The sequence below is a fragment of the Papaver somniferum genome, chromosome 11 (genome assembly GCF_003573695.1).
Source record: "Papaver somniferum cultivar HN1 chromosome 11, ASM357369v1, whole genome shotgun sequence".
Lineage (NCBI taxonomy): Eukaryota > Viridiplantae > Streptophyta > Magnoliopsida > Ranunculales > Papaveraceae > Papaver > Papaver somniferum.
Window position 1 is genome coordinate 24,144,427 of NC_039368.1, and position 23,259 is coordinate 24,167,685.

At 36.7% G+C, this 23,259-nt stretch overlaps 3 protein-coding genes across 4 annotated transcripts; 2 read left to right on the forward strand and 1 right to left on the reverse strand.

Annotated features, from left to right (window-relative positions):
- The first annotated feature begins 486 nt into the window (after nt 1-486).
- On the forward strand, nt 487-3,520 carry LOC113320770. Its single transcript, XM_026568668.1, has 2 exons — nt 487-2,135; nt 2,351-3,520. Exon 2 carries the CDS (start codon nt 2,495-2,497, stop codon nt 3,431-3,433), a length of 939 nt encoding a protein of 312 aa, XP_026424453.1. The 5' UTR covers nt 487-2,135; nt 2,351-2,494; the 3' UTR covers nt 3,434-3,520.
- Nucleotides 3,521-5,308: 1,788 nt separating this feature from the next.
- On the forward strand, nt 5,309-10,945 carry LOC113321821 (probable galacturonosyltransferase 7). 2 transcript variants are annotated; one of them, XM_026569743.1, is made up of 10 exons: nt 5,310-5,824; nt 5,957-5,988; nt 6,087-6,149; nt 6,241-6,300; nt 7,104-7,185; nt 7,301-7,350; nt 7,458-7,753; nt 8,538-8,892; nt 8,986-9,531; nt 10,050-10,945. In XM_026569743.1, the coding sequence occupies exons 1-10, from the start codon at nt 5,671-5,673 to the stop codon at nt 10,329-10,331; spliced, it is 1,920 nt and encodes a 639-aa protein (XP_026425528.1). In that variant the 5' UTR covers nt 5,310-5,670; the 3' UTR covers nt 10,332-10,945. The 2 variants fall into 2 exon arrangements, with proteins under 2 accessions (XP_026425529.1, XP_026425528.1); XM_026569744.1 differs by lacking the exon at nt 6,241-6,300 and having other exon boundaries at nt 5,309-5,824; nt 10,050-10,475.
- Nucleotides 10,946-11,570: 625 nt separating this feature from the next.
- LOC113321997 (L-ascorbate oxidase homolog) lies at nt 11,571-13,733 on the reverse strand. The gene has a single exon (XM_026569994.1). The coding sequence runs from the start codon at nt 13,491-13,493 to the stop codon at nt 11,844-11,846; it is 1,650 nt and encodes a 549-aa protein (XP_026425779.1). The 5' UTR covers nt 13,494-13,733; the 3' UTR covers nt 11,571-11,843.
- Nucleotides 13,734-23,259: the final 9,526 nt, after the last annotated feature.

Genomic DNA, 23,259 nt, shown 5'->3' on the forward strand with positions numbered 1-23,259 from the left:
TATGCGGTGTGTGTTTCCAGGCCCACTGGGGCACCCCACCACCTCGGTGGCTACCCGAAAGACCATTGGCACTGGCCGATGGTGGCTGGTATCCAGAACTACTCTGACATTTACTTGACCCTTAATCGAATTGGTCCGAAATTTTAAAAATATAGTTTCTTGAGTGGCATATCTGAGAGTCGGAGCTGGCCAAGCGGGTCGTAACCTGACCTGTTGGAAGCGAAAATTCTCTGCTCTGCCATAGTTAGTATCAGAACAATTCCGGTTCAAACGGGACTGTGCGTTTGGAACTCATTCGTATTCTGCTTGTGCGGTGACTACAGGTAATCCTCTCTACTTCTGGATTTTATGTTGAACTTTGGGGACAAAGTTCGTTTTTAAGGGTTAATGGCGTGACACTCCGGGTCTTTCTCTCGAGTTCGGTTCAGATCAATTTAGTTGAGAATCATAAACTTTTCATGTGGTAGTGCTAATGAAACCAAGCTCGGGTGCTTGTACTAGTTGACTCCGCCAAAATACAATAAAATTTGTTTTAAGAAGGAGAACTAATAGCTTCAATCGTAAACTTGGGTGCCTAAGAGGCTTTACATGCAATAAGGCACATGTCCCATTTTTATTATCCATAAATTCTGAGAAACCAAGAAATAATGGAAAGATAATTCCTTTTTCCTTCCCTTTCTCTTTTTCCTATCTAGTGAATTCGTTGTACTTTGAAATCAAGTTTTCATTTCGAGTTAATCCTTTGAGAATTTGTTGCTATTGAAACTAGATATTTCATCCACGACTCCTCATACATACACAGTTGAAGGAATGGAATTTGTGTTTGGGTTCTTTTTGATTTTGGATTGGAATCAAGAACTACAAAGTTTCCATCCAGAGAAAATTAACGGAACAAAAGGAGTTTGGACATTCTCCCCTATTTTCTCTAATTTTAATTTTATTGTTATGTGATCTATAATCATTTTTTGGTAAATATAGAAAGATTATGATTAGAAAATATTATGCGCATGCAACTTGGTTGTTATACTGTATGAACCAAAAGGAATCGATATGCATTTCCAATTCTTAGTTTTCTCTTGTAACCTCTTTCCAGAGGATAAATTAAATGTTGGGTTTGTGTGAGTTTGACCTTACTGTGTACAGGAGAAGAATTTTTCATGCGTGCAACATGTTTGTGATATTGCCTTCACAAAAAATCATATATTGCTATTACTAATACTTGCTATAGAGTTTTGTATTATAAAAGGTGCATATTGAAAACTAGGAGAGGGAGGCCACTGATAGCTCTTAAGTCTTTATTGCTTATACATGGATTTGGTTGGATCCACAGTGGCTTACAAGATGAAAGCATAAATAACATGCTAAGAACGGGTATATCTAGAATTTCATGATAAATGCAGTCATGTGCAAATAATTACTGTATGGTTATGTAACTTAAAATTCCTATGAGTTATTATGTACTAGTAACTACTTCTTCTATCAATACGTAGTTCTGATAAGAATGCACGCGTTCATGTGGGCGGGAATTCGGTTCTATAGTAGTACATATCCTAGTGTACCTCTTAATTTGATAGGTTTGAATCAAAAGAGTAGAAATGCACCGTTTCGGTGTATGCAATATGTAGCTATTTTGATCCCTTTGAACTTTTATATTTGTAGAGTATGTACTATGTACTCATAGTATGGATTGATTTTCCACGGATAATTGGAAGAGTCGAAAGTAATTCTTTGACGTGAAAGCATTTTTTGAATTTTAATCGTGATTTATCCTTCCAGGAATTTTGATGACTTAAATATGTCAAGTTGCGGGTATCGCTAATATTTGATTTAGTTTGTTTTTAACACCTCATAAAGGCCTCTGTGGTATCTGACTATAAATCTAGTTTTACATGAGAAATTATTTTGATTAGTGGTCTTGCTCGCTCCCTTAGCTTATTAACATTCCTTGATACTATTTTGACAAATTGTACAACCTTATTTTATTTCTAGAGCTACTACTCGATGGGAAAATGTTCTTGTAAGGAATAATTAATTGAATGGAGTGGGATGTTCTTCATAGTTATGTGATGATCCTTCTGGAGGTTCTACTTCAACCACTTGGATTTCTGATTCTGGTGCTTCAAGACATATGACTGGTGAGAAGGAGATTCTTCAGAATACTTCTACTTATCATGGAAAGGATACTATAATTGTTGGAAATGGACCAAACATGTGGAGATAGACTATCATACTGTCAGAGAATTGGTGGATGATGATGTTATTCATGTTGTGACTGGAGAACAATTAGCTTATATGATGACTAAGGGCAATTCCTATGGTAATATTCAAATGAATTTTTTTTTTGAGCCAGGTGGACGGACAAACAGGTTTCTTCATTATGGGAGTAGCACTGCGCGGTTGATCGTCAAGCGCCCGGGCTAGGGACACATGCTCGCGTGTGTAGGCTAAATGCGGCGCTGGAACAAAAAACGTTGTAATTAACCCGCCATAATAGATGCAAACCTCTGGATCAGATTTTGATCGGCTGAGAAGAACCAATTGGGAGAGGTATGAACTAAATACAAAGAAGGATATTGGTGAAGCTGAGTATGTCACCTGGTACAAGTCGATTGCGAAGCCTGTAATTGGGACACAGAACATGCACATCTATGGGTTTGATTTTCCAGGGTTATCAAGCATGTCCCATGATGCAAATATCGTTCCTAGCCAGCCACCTCCAAAAGAGCCATGCTTTAAGACTTACCCCACCGCGGGTGCAAGTTCTTCATCATTTTCGTCAAATATGCACGAAATTCGTTGGGAGATGCCAAGTATTACTTCACAAGGTGATCCAACCACGATCCCCATTGTTTCCCAAGCTATGGAACGTGATTATCCTTGCTACAATGTGACTGCCAGTAACGAAGAGTTGTGGAGCCAACTGAACGATTTGTATTGGGTGAATCGGCAAATGGAGGCTATACACTTGAATGTGTGTTGGAAATGGCACGAGGACACAATGTTTGTATTGGGTCCAACTGTAAATGATGATGGGTGTTCACCGTATACCGATTCCACCAGGAGCAACAGATCATTGCACGATAGTGATAATACAGTGGTGGGGGAAACACAAGTACGACACAGTACTTCACCACAAACTGTGCTTGTATCTCAACCTCAAGTATCTCGGCTAGATCCAAATCGCATTTCATCATCATTCTCGCCCTACAATCCAAATGATTGCTACAATGTTACACCACAACAACAACAAACATCTTATATGCTTGAAGGACCGAGTGCTTTCCAATCGCCTAATGTTGTTCAACCAGCTTTATCCCCTGGAAATTTATTTAATATGTTGGAAAGTGGGGATATCCCAGGTTTATCTGCAGGTCTTGGAGAATTCTTGACTCCAGAAGATAACAATGGGAGAGCTAATGATGAACGACGTTAGAGAGATTGTAATTTTTAATTCTGCTACATTTGTAATTTTAGTTTTAAAAGTACGACGGTCTAAATTAAATGAAATTACATATGTTTAGAATTAAGCGTTTTACATTAGCTTCACTGAATTACGGCGGACTATATTAGCTTCACTGATGAGAATAGATGGAACAACAACTACAAAGAAGGGGTGGAAACTGTTCAACACCTTAAGGATTTCGAAACATTTTTCGAAAGGAAAAGCCACATTTTTCCATCTTCGCCATTCAGCTAAAGATCTTGTTACCATCTCAGCATCAGTTTCACCTCTTAGTCTATATCGATTGGCTTGTACGGTTAAAGCTACAAACTCACTTACTTCTTTCTTAATTGTACGAAAACGATTTTCTATATCGCATATAGCACGACGACTCGGATTACGGGTGTCACTGCAGAACCCGTCGTGAATAACCACCCAGAAATTCACCCATGGATATTTTGCTGAAGCAAGTTGAGTAAATAAAAAAACATAGTTTCTACAAATAGATTCATCTTCTTATTTAGTCTACGGAGCTCGCCGAACTAACAAGGGCCGAGACATTTTCAAGAATTGAAAAATTCGTTGAAGTTGAAGAATTTTTTTAAGCTCAGAGAAGAAGAGTAAAGAAGACTAGATGTGTGAATTTGGAGTTGAAATGGAGAGTATTTATAGAACTTAAAATTCTAACCGTTGGATGCCAAGGATTTACAGCCCTCCAGATGTAGTCGCTGGAGCTTTTGTGTCAAACACTCGAGATTTTAATACAGACGCAGGCGTGTGAAATACTAACGGGCGGTTTTGCCACAAGCGCCAGCGTTTTTGGCTCACACGCCAGCGTTGGTGCCAAGCTCGCCCGGTCTTACATCGCGGGGAGCGCTGCATGTTCCATCTCACTCAAAAAACCAACAAATCCTTGTTTGCATATCCATTTTTCATGTTTGTTGAGTCCATAGTGGGATTCAACAAAGATCAACAAATCCTTGTTTTGTTGAGTCCATAGAACTGCTCTAAAAGACTCTGTTATCCGATTTTTTCCAGACTATTGCAAAGGATTGTTCAATCTTCTTCAGGTGATGTCAGTAATGCTTCAGATTAGTTGTTAGCTGTTTTTTTTCCTTATATGTCAGATTAGCTCTTGTTGAGTATCTATTTTTCTCTCTTTTCTCACTGACTCTTGTTGAGTGTGTCAGACTGGCTCTTGTTGAGTGTTTGTCGTTCTCACACTGACTCTTGTTGAATGTGTGATGCTTGGGCTCTTGTTGAGTGTTTTTCGTTCTCACACTGACTCCTGTTGAATGTGTGATGTTTGGGCTCTTGTTGAGTGTGTCAGAAAATTTCCGTGTTAGTTTTTTTATTTCTTTGTTCTGCAATTTGTTACAGTGTCTGCTTGTAACAATTGAGGAGGGTGTATTAGGATAAAATCCTGTATGGTCAAGTCAATTCCATTAACCTGACTCTGTCTGTCGTCTGTCTTGTATTGATATAAATATCTATTCTCTTTATCAATGTAAAACACCTGATCATTACTTTATAATAATATCTTCTATGTTTTCTAAGTACTTTCGGATAACTTTAAATATGAGCCGAGACTTGCAAAAAGATGATACCAATAAAATTGAGACTGTATACCTATAAACCGGTGTCACTGTGGTACGGTGATAAAATCATTCTCCGAATAAATAGGCCGTTCTATGAAAATCTAGTGAAATGGGGGCCTAATATTTAACAAATGAGCCTGCTGCTAAAAATGAACGAAGAATGAAAAGAACACCAAAGAAGTTAAAAACAGTTAACTGAGACAAAATAAAACCAAAGAGGCACACATCTCATCTCATCTCATCTCATCTCATCTCATACTCGTAGTAATATCGCACATTCCTTCACAAAAACACTCTTTTCTTTTTTTAAGCAAAATCAGATCCCCCTCTCTGTCTCTGTCTCTGTCTCCTCACTCCACACTCCTCTCTCATCCTCTCTCATCTTCTGTCATTCATTCATTTTCAATTCATCATTATTATTAACAATTCCTCTGCGTGTGTTTAGATCGACAGAAGGAATCTATGAACAAAAGTCTGCGTTGATTGATTTTTTTTTGGTGGGCAGAGAATTTGATTGATGTATGGAGAGAGATTCGGAGAAGTAGAAGAAGAGGAGGAAGTAGAAGAAGATACGGATGAATCTTTGTGATTTTAATTGATTTCTGAATAATTTAATAGTAGAGTAACGAGATGAAGGGTGGTGGAGTATCATCAACTTATCCGCTTCCTCCTTCGAAAAGACGCTGGAGAGGTCTTGCTGTTGCTGTGTTTGGTCTTGTTGTTCTGTCAATGCTTGTTCCTCTTGTATTCTTACTTGGTATACACAATGGATTTCAATCTACTGGTACTCCTCTTACTTCTGTATAACTCTAACCCTAATTTTACTGAGATCTTTGGATCTGGCTTGATTTTGGTTTTTGTCAACTGCATTTAGGTTTTAATTATTATTATTTTTTGTGGATTTTTGGATCTGCAGGATTTGGGTCTGAAGATCGAAGTTCTACTCCAGTAAGCATGTCTTTGTGATTTCACCCGCATTTGTGTTTTATGTTGATTTTTTCTGTTAGTAATGGTGGTTTGATGTTTCATCTTCTTTTGTATTTTAGAGTCATAAGAAATATGAGAATTACGATCCGGTTGAACAGGATGTACCACAAATTGAATCAGAGGTATTGTGTTCTCAATGGAGAATTGGAATTTTTTTTTTCTTTCCTGAATTTGACTTTTTAGAAGTTAATTTGATATTATGGATCTTTGTAGGTTGATAAATCAACACATTTAGATAACTTAATGGAAAGATTGAAGCCAACTTTACCAAAGGTTCTCTTTCTATGAACTGATCTGATAATTCCCTCCCTCTTGATTTGGTGTCTGTTGTGTTCTTCATTGCTGTGTAGATAGTCTTAATTGTTATTTTCATAGTATTTTTCTTAGAATAGTCCATGCACAGTACACTCAGAAGGCCCTTTCATTTGCTTTACTGTTAGGTGCTGAGAATGAATGCTTATTGAGGAGGAAATGTTAGGATGAATCCCTGTTCAATCACTATCTTGAGATGCTCTGCTGGCTCATATCCATTATCATTAAGATCATAACTTGCCAGACTATGAATACCGTCCGTCATAATCTGATGATAATTGGCTGTTTGAATGGTTGAATTGTTAATTAAAACGGATATGAAAATTAAAACGGATATGAAGAATGATGATGTATGGTTTTTGAGCTATATCTAGCGTAGGATTAGTTCTCCATTCTCTGCTTAGCATGTAGTTTAAATCCTTGTGCATCAGATTAATTACTACAAAGAGGTGAAAATGTTGCTGGGGGAACTTCATAGTCATTCAGGTTCATCAAACGGTTGCAAAGATTTGTAATTTTTCTGTATTGTCTTGCCAGTTGCTAGTATAAACAATTGAGTGGGCCACTCTATTTTTACCTCTACTTTTTAAATGGTATAGCTTGGTCATCTACAGTCCATTTATGTTTTTCTGTATGGGTAGTTCCTTAGATAGACATAAACATCAAGCACAGCATGGCTTAACCTCGCTATTTATTCTTATACAGATAGATTAATAATGTGCCTCTATGATAAATTTCCTCCTGTTTTGTTTTGTGATTGTTAGGATGTTATTACTATCGCCAATGATGCTGCAAACAAAACTGTTAGAAATGATCCCTTGCAAGTCCCTGTGAAACCAAAAACTGGTATTTATTTTCTTCTTCTGAACCTTATTTTGGTTTTGTTTTAAGCTGAGCACTTTCTTGTTCTTCTTGGGTATGCTTAAGAAGCTAACTAAGCTCAGCTTCTTTCTTATTTCAGATTCATCTCCAGTGCAGAAGGAGGTGCCTAAACCGCCGCCTCAGGAAAAAGTAAGCATCCTGAAATCTAGCCGACACTTGCCAATTTCTTGTCCGTTCGTGGTAGTTTTGATAATTAACAAAAGACAATTTACCATTCTAAAACAAATCTGTGGCAGCAAAAAGGCATGTCTCAAGTTACCGAGCATGATAAGGGTGCAACTAGTGATGAAACTGGAAAGCCATGTCAATTGGAATTTGGGAGCTATTGTCTTTGGCGTAAAGAACATAAAGAAGTAATGAAGGACAGAGTGGTGAAGCAAATGAAGGACGACCTTTTTGTAGCAAGAGCATATTTTCCTAGCATTGCGAAACTTACATCTCATGATAAGATGTCGCGTGAATTGAAGCAAAACATTCAAGAGTTTGAGAAAATTCTCAGTGAGAGTTCCACAGATGCTGATCTTCCTTCACAGTAAGTGATGGTAAAACTTGCAGTACTTTTGGCCACCTAACCATTACAGTATAATTGTTGCACATTTCTTTGCTGAGAAACTATGAATACATCATTCTCCAGAAGGAGCAAGTCCATGTTCCCATATCTGGCTTTTCGTTCTGATACAACACACTGAAATAGGGAAATGTTAACAGATGGTCTCGTCTTACATGTATAGTAAAATCTTGGTCTCGTTATATATATATTTTGTGTCTGACCTGCTTTCACTTCATCGCTTTATGGTAAACGGAAAGAATAAGAATCTTACTTAGAACACAAAATAGGAAATTGCACTTGAGAAGAAACAAACAATAAATATATAATGGGGAGAAAAAACAAACAATCATTTTAGTTGTTGTCTGAGGGACAACACTATCCGTAGTATATATTGTATCGACTCAATTTTAATATGGTTGGTTTTGCTGTTATGATTTATGGCTTGGCTTAGAAGTCCGTATTCAACTGATGTACAAGTCCATAATTTTGGGTGCTGTCTGACATCCCTACAAGCTGTCCAGGCATTGTTAAATTTTGCCGTAAAAATGTATCCATAGTTATTCCGAGTGAGATTACATTCTTAAACTTCTGGTCGTAGTATAATGAAATGGAGGCCGGAAATTGCATCTGGCTTGTGAGTTGTGTGTCTTTGTTTTGTTGCTTTATTATTTTGTTGTCTATTGTAATATATTGAATTTTCTAAAATTCAATTCAGTCCTTTATGAAAATTTGATAATATTAATCATGAAGCATCCCTGTGTGACAGCATGGAGAAGAGGCTGCAGAAGATGGAGGCCATAATTCGCAAAGTTAAATCTGTCATATTAGATTGCAACAATGTTGACAAAAAACTAAGACAGATATTAGATTTGACTGAGGATGAAGCCCATTTCCACATGAGTCAGAGCGCATTCCTCTATCAGCTTGCTGTCCAGACCATGCCCAAGAGTCTGCACTGCCTTTCAATGAGATTGACTGTAGAATATTTCAAAGCGCAGTCACTGGATATGGATATTTCATCAGATAAATATGTCAATCCGTTGCTGCAACATTATGTTATCTTCTCAAACAATATACTGGCATCATCAGTTGTCATCAACTCAACAGTTATGCATGCTAAAGTACGTCAGCCTTATAAACACCTGTGGTCATCACATTTAAGACTGGTTTTCAGATTGTAATATTTGTTGAGTCTAACTATACATATGTTTCAGGAAAGTGGGAAGCAGGTTTTTCATGTGCTAACAAGTGGTCAGAACTACTATGCCATGAAACTTTGGTTCTTCAGGAATTCCTACAAGGAAGCCACCATTCAAATAATGAAGATTGAAGATTTTAACCAAGAACATGATGTAGCGAACCCGGGGCATCAATCATTATCCAATGAATACCGTGTTTCGGTCCATAGAGTCAGTAAACCGCAAACAACACAAATGGATACCAACTACATATCGGTTTTTGGTGAGACACATTTTCTTCTCCCTCAATTTTTCCCTGATCTAAAGAGGGTAGTTGTTTTGGGTGATGATATAGTCGTCAAAGAAGATTTGTCTCCCTTATGGAGTATTAACATGGAAGGGAAGGTGATTGGAGCTTCATATTTCTGTTCATTGAAGTTGGGTCAGCTGAAAAGCTATTTGGGTGAGGAAGATTTCTATGAAGGTTCTTGCAGTTGGATGTCTGGACTTAACTTAGTTGATCTAGTTAAGTGGAAGGAGCGGAACATTACTCAAAAATACCATAAGCTGCTTCAAGTTGTGGTAAGTTAAATTCATATTTGAAGTTTTAATCGACTATATACAGTTTTTCGTTGCAGTTATATCTTGGGTTAATTTAGAAATTGATTCCCTTTTTTTCTTTTTACTTAGTGGGTAAATAGAAAAGTAACAAATCATGAAATCACCACTCCGGAAGTCAGAGTTGATAGGTCTGTTAGTGATCATTAAATAAGCATCTTTCTTACCGTACTTTTTTGCTAAGCTAAGGAATCTTCTTTTGGAGCTTGAAACTTGACTTATTCCATACTGTTTGCTTCGGAAGCTGTTTGTCACATTCTTCTCTTTTCTGGATACAAGTTCTCTAGCTAGAGTTTTAGTGTCCAGCTGTCAATACTTTTCACTTTCTGAAAGAAGCCTAACTTTCTGTGGTCAATCTGTTGGATCTTTATTTATTTTTCATCTTTTAGTCAGTATGGTGATGGTTTAGTGACCACTATGATATAATCAATTGATATTACTTTTGTGCTTAATCAAGCTCTTTGCCTTATCTTCTTGAGCAGAAGCAGAGAACCAAAATAACATCAGTGAATGGTGTAGCATTGCCTGCAATATTGCTCACTTTTGAGGGTTTAGTGCATCCTCTTGAAGATTCTTGGCTTTTATCTGGATTGGGTCAGAGTTTTAAGGTGGAAGCACAAGCAATTGAAAAAGCAGCTGTGTTGCATTACAATGGACTCATGAAACCATGGTTAGAGCTAGGCATCCCACAGTACAAAGCATATTGGAAGAAGTTTCTGGTTCGTGATGATCTGTTCATGAGTCAGTGCAATGTAAACCCATAAAAAGCTGCTAATAAAAGAGGTATAGTCACCCAAAGAAATTTGCTAATTCTAACAAGGGTTTAACCAGAAGAGGGTGAACCTGTGGATATCAATTTATTCAAGTGCAGAAGAACTTTATCCTGGACTAGAAGAGGGGTCAAAAAAGCTGTATTTTGGTGCTCGAGGTATCAGTGTTTTCGAATTGAGAATGCTGATTTCTGATTTCTTAGTAAATAAAAGGACTAGGAAATTTTTTATCGGCACCGTGGTTAAAAGGAGCCGAAGGTAAATGATTGTTTTTAGGTGAAAGTTGTTATTTCAGATTGTCAAGACACGTTTCATGTGATACACATTTTTAGAGATTCGGCAACTTGATTCTGTGCTTGTTAGTTTGCACAAGAGTGTACACAGACGAGGGAGTAGAAGTAGTAGGAAAGAGAGCAAGAGCCATGCTATATTTTTGTAAATGGTGTGCATGTTGCAGGTCAGTTTCCCAGGGATAATTTCAGTTTGTCATTTGTTCTGTGATATAAATGATTTTTGGAGGATCGGTTTCCCAAATTGGGTTATGCTGCCACTTGAGCATGTAGAATCTTATCTTTTTTCTTTTCCAATTAATGATTTGTTGTCTAAAATTTTTGGGTTCTGCTTCTCCCTCTATAATTTAATGGTGCCCTTTCAAGTCACTGAATAAATGTTGCAGGAAATTTTGGATCTGTGAGAATCTGCTTGTGTATCTTAATTTATCAAATAGTAATGCTACTTAGCTTTCATGTATTACTTGGATCAGATGTGGAAGTAAAAAATGTATACTATTTGTTTGTCTCAGTACACTTCAACCTTTTTAACCTCTACAAAAGCACAACCATAGATTATTCTCTAATTGATCTTCAAGTGTCTATAGCTCATTGTATCCCTCTTCATATTCTGTGAAGCACTAGGCTCTATTCCTCCCGTGTCTAAGCTTGCTTCTCTCAGTTTTCTTAAAAAAGCACATCTTTGACAGATCCAGTTTATATGCTCATCCTGAATCTACTACAATCTCCGTTTTAGGAAAAGTGATACTTTCACTTTTTCATTTTTACCTATTTTCAGGACAATGTCATTTTTTATATTGAATTTTGTTTTCAGATTACATCTTGCATAGGGAATTATTATCTAGTGAATCTTAGCATCTGACTGACCAATACAAATTCAAATGCTGGAATTGACATGAAATTGAAGTGAGTGATTCGACCTGGAAAATTTTACAAATGATTGTAAACAAAAGTTGATGATCCTTTAGAAAATATTGGTACATGGATATGACTTTATTAGATGTTCCGATGATAGCTTGTGATCTAGCTTATACTTTCATCTTCATCAACACCACCAGAACTGTTTCTCATTTTTTTTTCCTTCTATATAAATAAAACAAAAATTTCGTTCATACATATCTCAAATATTCAGCTTCTCATTTAACATTCGTTCTCTTCTTTCATTCTCAATGTTGTTGAAGAGATGATATTACAAGATTTACGAAAATTCAAAAACTTAGATGGTGTATGGAGGTGGCTTGGGCAAGTCCTTAACAATTCCGCAAAGCTCCGCGTTGTCAGGAATGTTGTATTCGTCTCTGAGAGATCTGGCTGGCGAGGTAACACTGACGTACAATTGTTGGCCCAAGTAGTACCTTTCCCATAGGTTAGACCTCAAGTTCCACATACCGGCATTATCGAAAGTGAGCATAATGGCTGCCCAGCAACCTGGGTAAACCTGAATTGTGTGCCTGCTCACAGCATCGAGCAAGTTGTAGTTCTTTCTCTTTTCTGGAGTCCATTTCCCAGCTTCAATAGCGACAGCAAAGAATGAGTACCCATCCAAATGCCATGACTGGATTGATTTCTCGTGGTTCTCGAATACGATTTCAACGAAATCACGGAAAGTTGCATTAACAACATTGGGTTGAACAGTGATCTTGTCAGCACTCTCTGGGGTTGGTTCATCGGATATGGTGTCGTATTTGAATACCTTCTCTGGTACTTGGTAGTATTCAGCAAGCTTGAGAGGGGTTTCTGGGTTTGTATGTGAGACACCATTGATGCCATAACGAAGCTTACCGTCGACGGTTGAGGCAGAGTTGACGATCTTAATGGTGCGGGTGATGTTGATGCCACCATAATGGTATGAACCTTGTGGGTTAGGACGGGCAGCGCTAGCTGTAAGGTTCCATCTGAAGGAGCGGAACTGGTTGAGCGAGTATACAATACCTGTGGGTCCTTCGGGAAGCTCAGGAGATGCAGGAATGTTGGAACCTTCATATCGGATAGTAGCGGTGGTGGTGAAGACTTGCTTGATGAATCTGGTTGAGGCAACCATGTGGTAGTCTTTTGGTGTCTTATCTGCAGTCACCAACACCGAGAGACATTGACCGACGTGAATGTCAAGAGCGTCGTAGGTGTTCTGAACAACGTGGGAACCATCCATCTCAACCAACTTCATCATGTGTCCTTGAATCCTGAAATTCAATGAGGTCTTGATACCAACATTGCAAATCCTGTACCTGTAGGTCTTCCCTGGCTTCATGGTGAAGAGGGGTTCATCGGTACCATTTCCAGATTTCCCATTGATCAAAACACCATCGGGCCTGTTGATGGATCGACCACCATCCAAGATCTTCCTAAGAGTAGAATGACTCTTGGTGTACCAATCACCAATGATCACCTGGTAGTCATCTTCAGGATCAGCAAAGGGGACGGGGATAAGTAGGCGACTGTTGACACGGAGACCCCCAAAACCACCAGCAGCCTTGTGGAAAGCGGTGCTAGGGAAGTAGAAGTAACTACCAATCTGATCCTTGACTTGGAAATGGTAGGTGAAGTTTTTACCAGGTTGGATTGGGCAGTTAGTACCGGGCATACCATCTTGCCATGAATTCTTCCTGTGTTGAATACCATTCCATGAGAATAGAAGTGGCTCATCAAGATTGTTGAAGACGTTGATGACAATGTTGTTGTTAGTGGTGGAATTGATGTTTGGACCAGGGAATTCGTTGTTGATGAGAATGCCTTGTTGTGGAACCCCAAGAGGAGAGATGGTGCCATAAGTGACATTCCATGTGAAGAAAAGATATGGGTCTTCAGCCCTGATCACAGTTGTTGATAGACATAACAACAGTGCAAGAAATGTAACCCTGGCAGCCATCTCTCAGCTCTCTTTCTCTTCTCTCTTTTTTCTTTTTTCCTCTCTATAATAGAGAAAAACTTTACATATATATATTGAAATACAACTCCCTTAAAGAGTATCGATTTACTCTTTTAGGTCGTGAATTGAGAAGCTTTCTACCTCTCAATGCAATTTATACATCTTCAAATCTGTTAGACCATTAAACTCATAATCAACTATGTCCATTCATTAGCGTAAACTTCGTTTAACCATTGGTATACCATTCGTTTTTATACTTTCTCTCTCTCTAGATCTGTTTCTATGGTGAGGGCAACCAAAGATAATTTTAGCATCAGAAGATGAGTTGAACTGTTTTCTGTTTTTCATGTGTTTCTCCTATTAGGTTTCTCTCATCTTTCTCACCTCTAAGTTTAGTTCTATTTCTACGTAATCGTTATGCATGTTGCACGTTTTGCGTTGCTTGTATGTACTTGAAACAATTAATTGCCAGTTCTCAACCCCTGACGTACATAGAAGTTGTATGAAATTGTGTAAAAGAAATTAGTGAACAAACAAATAATATACTGTTAGCACCTTAGAGGTTTTTTTTTTCTTTTTTGAAACATGATATTTATTAAGATCATGTCTAAATTACACGGGGTACGTTGTACCCACAGAGTCATCCGTTACAAAAGGACTAATACATGGGGGTGTTTTATGATCACAACAATGGTTAAAAAGACCAAAATCAACAATTACTGGGTGAAAAAGACATCTAGGTTCTGATACTGTTTAAATGGACAAAAATGTTAAAATAACCAGGATGTAAATAGTTTCATCCTACCCATTTTCAAATCTTTTTTCTTATTTTTAATTTACATCAGGATGCATCCAGTTTCATCCTTACTATTTTTTTTAAGTTTAAGTCAGGATGAATCCAGTTTCATCCTTGCTATTTTTTTAGTGTCCATTTCACCCATACTAATTTTTACTCGTCCATTTGAACCATGTTTAAAAATATCATTGGCCGAGGTTAGAAATCCCAAGAGATTTCCCGAATCCGTTTCGAATTGCACTTTTGGTCGTCTTCGCTCTGATGCCGTTTTTGACGTGATAAGCATGTCCAAGTTTCAGCCATGAGAGAGGAGGTTTATACCCAGAGGTTGGGCAATTGCTAAGATTGCGATAGCTTCATCATTTCTGGAAAACCGGGGGTCTAACAACCACATCCAATAATTCGTTTAGGCAATCTGTATGGACTAACTCCATATATTTCCAAGAGAATCAACTAGAAAGTCAGACTCAATCAAGGAAAATACATCCAAGAGTTATATCTCAATTTCTCAAATGAATCTACAATCGAACAGATAGAAATCTATGAGCCGGATTAATATGAGAAATAACTTGGATGGTGCCAAAGACAAATATCCAAGTGTCAATCAATTTATATCAACAACCAAAGATTGGGTTATTTAATTGATTGAACTACGCACAACCTGTGATATTTCAATTATATAAAAATATAATTCAGAAAAGAAATAATACAGACACAAGAATTTTTGTTAACGAGAAAACCGCAAATGCAGAAAAACCCTAGGACCTAGTCTACATTTTAACACCACACTGTATTAATCCGCTACAGACTCTAGCCTACTACCAATTAACTTCAGACTGGAATGTAGTTGAGCCCTAACCAATCTCACACTGATTAAGGTACAGTCGCGTTCCTTACGCCTCTTGAACCACGCTGGATTCTGCGCACTTGATTCCCTTAGCTGATCTCACCCACAACTAAGAGTTGCTACGACCTAAAGTCGAAGACTTGATAAACAAATTTGTCTCACACAGAAAAGTCCATTGAATAGATAAATCTGTCTCCCACAGAAATACATACGAGTTTTTGTTCTGTCTTTTCATAAATCAAGGTGAACAGGAACCAATTGATACACCGAACTTATATTCCCGAAGAACATCCTAGTAATATCAATCACCTCACAATAATCTTAATCGTATGGAAGCGAAACAAGATATTGTGGAATCACAAACGATGAGACGAAGATGTTTGTGACTACTTTTTATCTTACCTATCGGAGATTAAATCTCGAGCAAATCTTAGTAAAGATAATACTCAACACGATAGAACAAAGTAAAATCAGAACATGCAACTACATAGAATAGTTGGCTCTGTTTAGAATCCCAATGAAGTCTTCAAGTCGTTAACCTATAATGATTTTAGGAAAAACCTAGGTTAAAGGAGAATCAACTCTAGTCGCAACTAGTATCACATATGAGGTGTGGGGATCAGGTTTCCCAGTTGCTATATTTCTCCCTTATATAGTCTTCAAATCAGGGTTTGCAATCAATTTTACCTTGGTAACAAAGTATTCAATATTCACCGTTATATGAAAACCTGATTAGAGTCAAGTTAATATCTTTCAACTGTTAGATCGAACTTAGCTTGTTATACACAAATTAAATGTGATTTCATTTAGGTATGAGTAACCGTACCCAAACGTGTGCACATAGTTGGCTCAACAATAGTTAACCGAAGTTAGAGATATGAACACTTTCATATCAACCTTGTTCATTTTAATCACAACTAGTTCAAATGACTCAAATGAAACTAGTTATGGAGTTGTTCAATTGTTTATATTCTCATAGAAGTATACAAGACACAATTGAAGCAAAATTGATTTTGATTCACATGAATCAATTCATGAACATTATAGCCACGGTTTGCAAAAGATTGCATTCCTTAATATATAAATGTATTAGTTCATGAACAAACTGATTTTAGAACTTAACCCACTCAAGTATACAAACAGGTACGCATACCTAAGTGGCCGGACATAGTTTGGATCTGCGAGTATATGAACGGGTACACATACCTCCAAACTCAGTTGAATTCCCGGACTTGAACTTTACGCAGGTACGCATACGGGTATGCATACTAAGTTCCCGGACTTTCAACTAACCAACTAGTACGCACACGGGTATGCATGCTATGGTTCTCGGACTTTGAATAACTTGCAACAGTTAGCATACAAGTACGCATACCGTGCTATATTCAATCAATGGTTAATCGGTATAAACTCCATCTTAATCATTGAAACATTCTTGGGAATACCCGTCTCACAAAAACTATTAGCTTCAAAGCAATTTTCAAGTGATCAATAGATCAATACGAAACATTCCGAGTCTACATCAAATGATTGTCTCACACAAATCATGTGAGATGTTACCAGGCGATTTTCGCACGATCATCTTTTGACTTTCGTCAAGAATAAAGATGAACTTGGTTAAAGCGAAAGCTTACCAACACATATTTCGAGAAATATGTAAGCGAGTTAAACTCAGCTCGAAATATCAAATGTGTATACTATAAAGTCTATATAGTTATACGACTTTTATCTCAATAGAATAGAAATAGACTTCTGAGTGATAGATGAGTTCAAGTATCCACATACCTTTTGTTGATGAAGTTCCACAAGCTCCCCTTAGTAGTTCTTTGTCGTCAATCGATGAACGCCGTGAAGTCTAATTCTCAACTATACATTATATCCTAGTCCGAGACTTAACTATAAGTAGACTAGAAATCAAGACTTATAGTTTTGGCAACTAAACTTGACAACAAGCTTGAGATAACAACGCTTGCGAGTTCGACCGAGCAGTGCTCTAACAATCTCCCCCTTTGTCAATTTTAGTGACAAAACTACTAATACATATGGATTACAGAATAAATAAACTTTGTAGCTTCTCATCCAAATGCTTGATTTCCTTGGTTCTTCAACATTACTCGAAATCTTCGTTACTTCCAAGTACTCCAGTGATTCTGAACGTGTTCAACTCAGCATCGTAGTTGTTGAAGATCCGTAGCCATAACAATAAGAAAACTTGTTCTCAATTATTGTTATACAGTGTCATAGTATTATTACACAACATCAAAGTCCAATTGTATCAGAACTTTGACAATAATACCACGGTGATATGTATCACTCCCCCTTATTCGATACTTCATCTCACAATGAAAACCACTCCCCCTTACATGATGATCCGTAAACCATATGTATTTGTAGTGTGAACTACATATTAATTCTCCTCTTTTTGTCAATATAAATTGGAAAAGGTACGAAAACTAGTGGGATCATAATGAAATTCTCATAGAGATACTTCATGACTAAAAGAGAATATATCAACTTTGTTTCGATGATTTAACATATTCGAAACTTAGTGTATTCATCAAGGAGTTTATAAATATACAAGAAAACTCCTATAATATTCCACAGCCGCACTCCCCACAAAGATTTAGCGATTAAGCACAAGTTCAATTAAGAACTCTCCCCCATAAAATGTCATTCCCGAAAGGAACAACAAGAGCGACCTTACTTTCACGAGAAAAAAAAAGGATTCCTTTGGACATTAACAAATTACATGAAACATGAATTTGTATCCAGAAAACTCAATTAAATTAACCACAAGAGACCCTATGATTGATTTAATCGGAAATGCTCAACATAAGAGAACTTACAGAGCCATATAGTACTTTCACATAGAAGTGAATCAGGGAAAGATCAATACTGCGGAATATTCAAAGATTCATTCTATTTCTCATCAATATTTGCATAATATATCATAGACTTAATCTTTGCAAATCAAAAGTTCATCCTATCTTCCATCAATATTTGCATAATGACATAACAGGCTTAACTTTTGACATATATGGGACAATCATAATTCACGGATGCAAACACAAATATCCCATAACAATTTTTGCAATATATAAAATCAATAAATATTAATACTGCAAAATCACCTTCCAAATAAACTTTGGAATTTAAATAAATAAATCAAAAATATTGCAAGATGAAAAACGTTGTCAATTGTAATCACAAAATAAGCTATTCCAAACCCTAGTTATCCTTCTTAAAACATAAGAATTTTCTTAGACAAAATCAAGTTTCTTTGATAACTTCATACCTCTAGAAGGCTCCATCATAAAAGGTATCACTGATATCCTTGATTCTTTTGACCGTAGAGACTCCATGTTCATGGGTAGAACATTAACCTTTCGATCAACAATGATACAAGCTTCCTAGCTTTGACACAGTCCACAATGAGTTGCTTCTGATTCCTGATCAAGATCTTTTGATTTTCAAGGATTTTGGTCTGACCATCAATGAGCTGATTCATTTGCAGTTGAAGATTTGAAAATTCGACCCTAGAGTCATTCTGAAAAAGGATTAAACCCTTGACAAATTTTCCAATCCAGGAGTTGTACTCTTTCATTTCAATCATCTTTTTCAAGACAAGATCTTGAACTGAATCGCATTCTTTAATGTCTTCTTCCATCTCAAGATTCACCGTTTCCTGAGGTCTTGAGGAATTCTCCATTTTTTTCATTAGAGAAGGAAAAACAATATAAAATATATATATGTTTATGAACAAGAGAGGGACGCCCTTGTTAAGGAAACCCTAAAACACCCAAGAAAGACATGGACGTTCGTGGACCAATTATAAAAGGTTCATGATCCAAAAATAAGGAAATACTCTCTGTTTTCAGATATCTCTTACCTTCATAGCTCAATAATTAAAACATTTATTCAGAGCATAAGGAGAAGATACAATAGTTACAAGGAGTCAAGAAATGACTCAACCTTCACAAAAGAAAAAAACAGCTAAATCAAACACAAGACAAATGGTAATCTACATCAAACTTGAGCATCTCGGAAATGTCATCCTTACAACTCTCAAGTTAGATACAAGGATGAAATTACCTAGAGCTAGGTAGCAAAGTGAGAAGTAATTCCACCATGACCATTGAGAGATGAATTGTAGATACCATCTAAATGTTTGATCCTTGTATTCCTTACATTTATTTGGTTATTTTTTATTCCAGAGAAATAAGACATAAACCTCTTTGAGTATCCATCAGACGGATTTTTTTGAGGATTAAATCTAGGAGCTCTAGAGATTGGTTCCAGAGGATCAGAATTGAGACAATTCCATCTTCTAGACTTAGGTCTACTGGACTTCTTCTCATTCGCACTTGGAATGTGTACATTAGTAGTGTAATTATTAGCACCATTAAGAAGAAAACGATTCCTGTAAGAATTTCTCGAACAATGATTTTGGAAACCTTGTGCATGGGAGTTCTGGTTTCAGGAAATTTACCCGGTCAACAACAAAAAGAAGTAGATTTTGAAGATCAGAAATCTGTTTCTTTCTAGCAAAAAAATGTGAATCATAATTATTTTCTTTCCCGCAGAAAGAACATGATCGTGGATGAGGGACATCGGAGGGAACCTGTTCCAAACTCATAGCCCTATTGGAAGACTGCAAGTTATATATACATTTCTTAGATGATGCTTCCTTTGGAGTAATTTTCTTCATGTAATCCCTTGTGAGAAGTAGAGAATCACATAGAAGAAGATTTTCTCATTAAGACAGAGTTTTCCTTTTTCAAGGAATTGCACTGTTCCTGGGCTAGGATAAGAGATGTGACCAATTTCTCTTTTTCAGCACGAATGTTGTTCAGATCTGATGAATGAGTCTCGATCAAACGTTTTTCTCTAATTGAATCTTCTTTAACAATATCTTCAAGAACACTAATTTTTTCACGCTGTAGGGTAGTTTCTTGAACAAGATTTTCGATATTGTTAGAGAAAGACTCAACAATACTGTAGAGTTCCCGTTCTCGACCAAGAGACTTCTCGAGTTCATCAATGAGCTGAGCATGTTTTTCTTCAAGAGACTTTATTTTAGAATCTTGAAAATCAATAATCTCAGCAGATTTTTTTAAAGTTCTGGTGTGTTCCATTTCAGCATTTGACATGTGTCAATTGTCTCATCAGGACGAATGTTACCAGAATCTGATAGCAAAAACTTTATACCTATGGATTCGGAAGAATCATCTAAGGAGTTATCCTTTGAGGTAAGCCCAAGACATTTGGCATAATCAAAAACTTTGGAAGACATTTTTGTGTGCGTGAGACTGAGACAATCTATCCACAGAAACTAGACTGCTACAAACACAGACTATGAGGTCTTAAACGTGTTTTCCTGCTCTGATACCAATTGAAAAACCAGGGGTCTAATAACCACACCCAATATTTCTTTTAGGAAATATGTATGGACTAACTCCAATATATTTCCAAGAAAATCAACTAGACAGTCAGACTCAATCAAGGAAAATACATCCAAGAGTTATATCTCAATTTCTCAAATCAATCTGCAATCAAACAGATAGAAATATGTGAGCCACATTAATATGAGAAATAACTTGGATGGTACCAAAGACCAATATCCAAGTGTCAACCAATTTATATCAATAACCAAAGGTTGGATTATCTAATTGATTGAACTACGCACAACCTGTGATATTTCAACAATATAAAAATATAACTTGGAAAAGAAATAACATAGACATCAGAAATTTTGTTAATGAGGAAACCGCAAATGCAGAAAAAACCCGGGACCTAGTCTAGATTTGAACACCACACTGTATTAAGCCGCTACAGACTCTAGCCTACTACCAATTAACTTTGGACTGGAATGTAATTGAGACCTAACCAATCTCACAATGATTAAGGTACATTCACGTTCCTTACGCCTATTGAACCATGCCGGATTCTGCGCACTTGATTCCCTTAGATGATCTCACCTACAACTAAGAGTTGCTACGATCCAAAGTCGAAGACTTGATGAACAAATCTGTTTCACACAGAAAAGTCTATTGAATAGATAAATATGTCTCTCACGGAAATACCTACGAGTTTTTGTTCCGTCTTTTGATAAATCAAGGTGAACATGAACCAATTGATACATCAGACTTATATTCCCGAAGAACAGCCTAGTAATTTCAATCACCTCACAATAATCTTAATCGTATGGAAGCGAAACAAGATATTGTGGAATCACAAATGATGAGACGAAGATGTTTGTGATTATTTTTTATCTTACCTATCGGAGATTAAATCTCTAGAAAATCTTAGAGAAGATAGTACTCAACGCGATAGAACAGAGTAAGATCAGAACACACAACTAAATAGAAAATAGTTTTAGGAAAAACCTAGGTTAAAGGAGAATCGACTCAAGTCACAACTAGTATCACACAAGAGGTGTGGGGATTAGGTTTCCCTTATATAGTCTTCAAATGACACAGTAAGATTTTGTTAACGAGGAAACCACAAATGCGTAAAAACCCCGGGACCTTGTCCAAAATTTAATACTCTCAGGGTTAAGACGCTATACAAAATCAAACCAACTTCGTATAATTGAAACGAAGCAACTAAACCTATAGTTCACCTAGTTCCGTCTGTATTTCCACGCCTCCAACTTATGAATAAGTCACGTACTTGGAACAATTCCTTTGGTTCATGTTCCAAACAGTAAAGAAACAACAAATCTTTTTGGTAGCAACTCTTTTTAACCAAGTGATGTGAGTTCGACAAAGGCTCTTCTGTTTATCTCAATAAAATCCTTCGTCAGGTTCTTAGATCTATCTTATTCTCAACTACCAAAGGTAATTGTTAAGATTGCAATCAATACTTTTAATCACAAAGAATTGTATTCATGCCGATCTACACAACTAATCAATCTAATCTACCACAAGGCATTAGAGCATAGCTCGGTTGAACCCACCAAGCGTTGGTATATCAAGTTTGGTTGTCATATTTTAATGAATCAAAACTCATGTTAAGAGTCGTTTTATTATGTACTAGATTCAACTTTGTATAGCTTAGCTTGAAAGTATTAGGATATGAGACATTACAAGTATTGCGAAGACTTGAAGATGTGAAGAAGCAAGGAGCTACAACGACAACAATCATCCTTCCACTTGAGGTTAGTGATATTTGAATTGAACTGTTTCATTCTCTAACGTATCTTTCAAGTCGTGCATATTGAAAACAAAAATGTGAAGCATATTTGAACTCTAGATAGACATAGTATTAAGGAATACAATACGAGGTTTATTGCTTAACCATTAAAGTTTGTAGATAAGACATCGCCATAATTATTTGAATGCTATTGTGATTATGTATCAGTATGAGGTGAGGATTTCATCCTAGGGAACAATGTTTATATGTGTTCTAAGGAAGTAAGTTCATAAATTTGTTTGTGAATTGAAAAGGAAATCGCCAGGCGTTATTGGGATTGTTATTCATTGCATATCTTGTGAACATCCAATATGTGTGATTTAGTAGAAACGTTCATGACTTATTTGTGTTCTTGGTAAAACTATTCACAAAGGCCTGACTTATGTATTTGTATGACTTTTATTAGTGAAACCGATCTTAAGTAATCACCTGAGATGGTATGATCGGGTTTTTGATTTTATGTCTGACCAAAACTGGGAAAAGGGGAAAATCCAATATATGTGATCTAGTAGAACCGTTACACTCAATCACAATCACAAATCATGGGTTTCACGGTTCTACCAAAATAAGTTTTGGTTTGACCTCCATGTGAGTACTGTGCATAGTCACACTAGCTTTCCAAAATTCGGTTGACTAGGTATTAGGATCGGTTCCCCACATATATATTCTATCTAACTTGAATGTGTTGCATATGTCCATGTAAACATAGGTTCCCCACACTAGTTTATGAACTTACTTCCTTAGAACACATGTAAACATTGTTCCCTATGATGAAATCCTCACCTCATACTGATACATAATCACAATAGCATTCAAATGATTATGGCGATGTTTTATCTACAAAGTTTAATGGTTAAGCAATAAACCTCCTATTGTATTCCTTAATACTATGTTTATCTAGAGTTCAAATATGCTTAGCAATTTTGTTT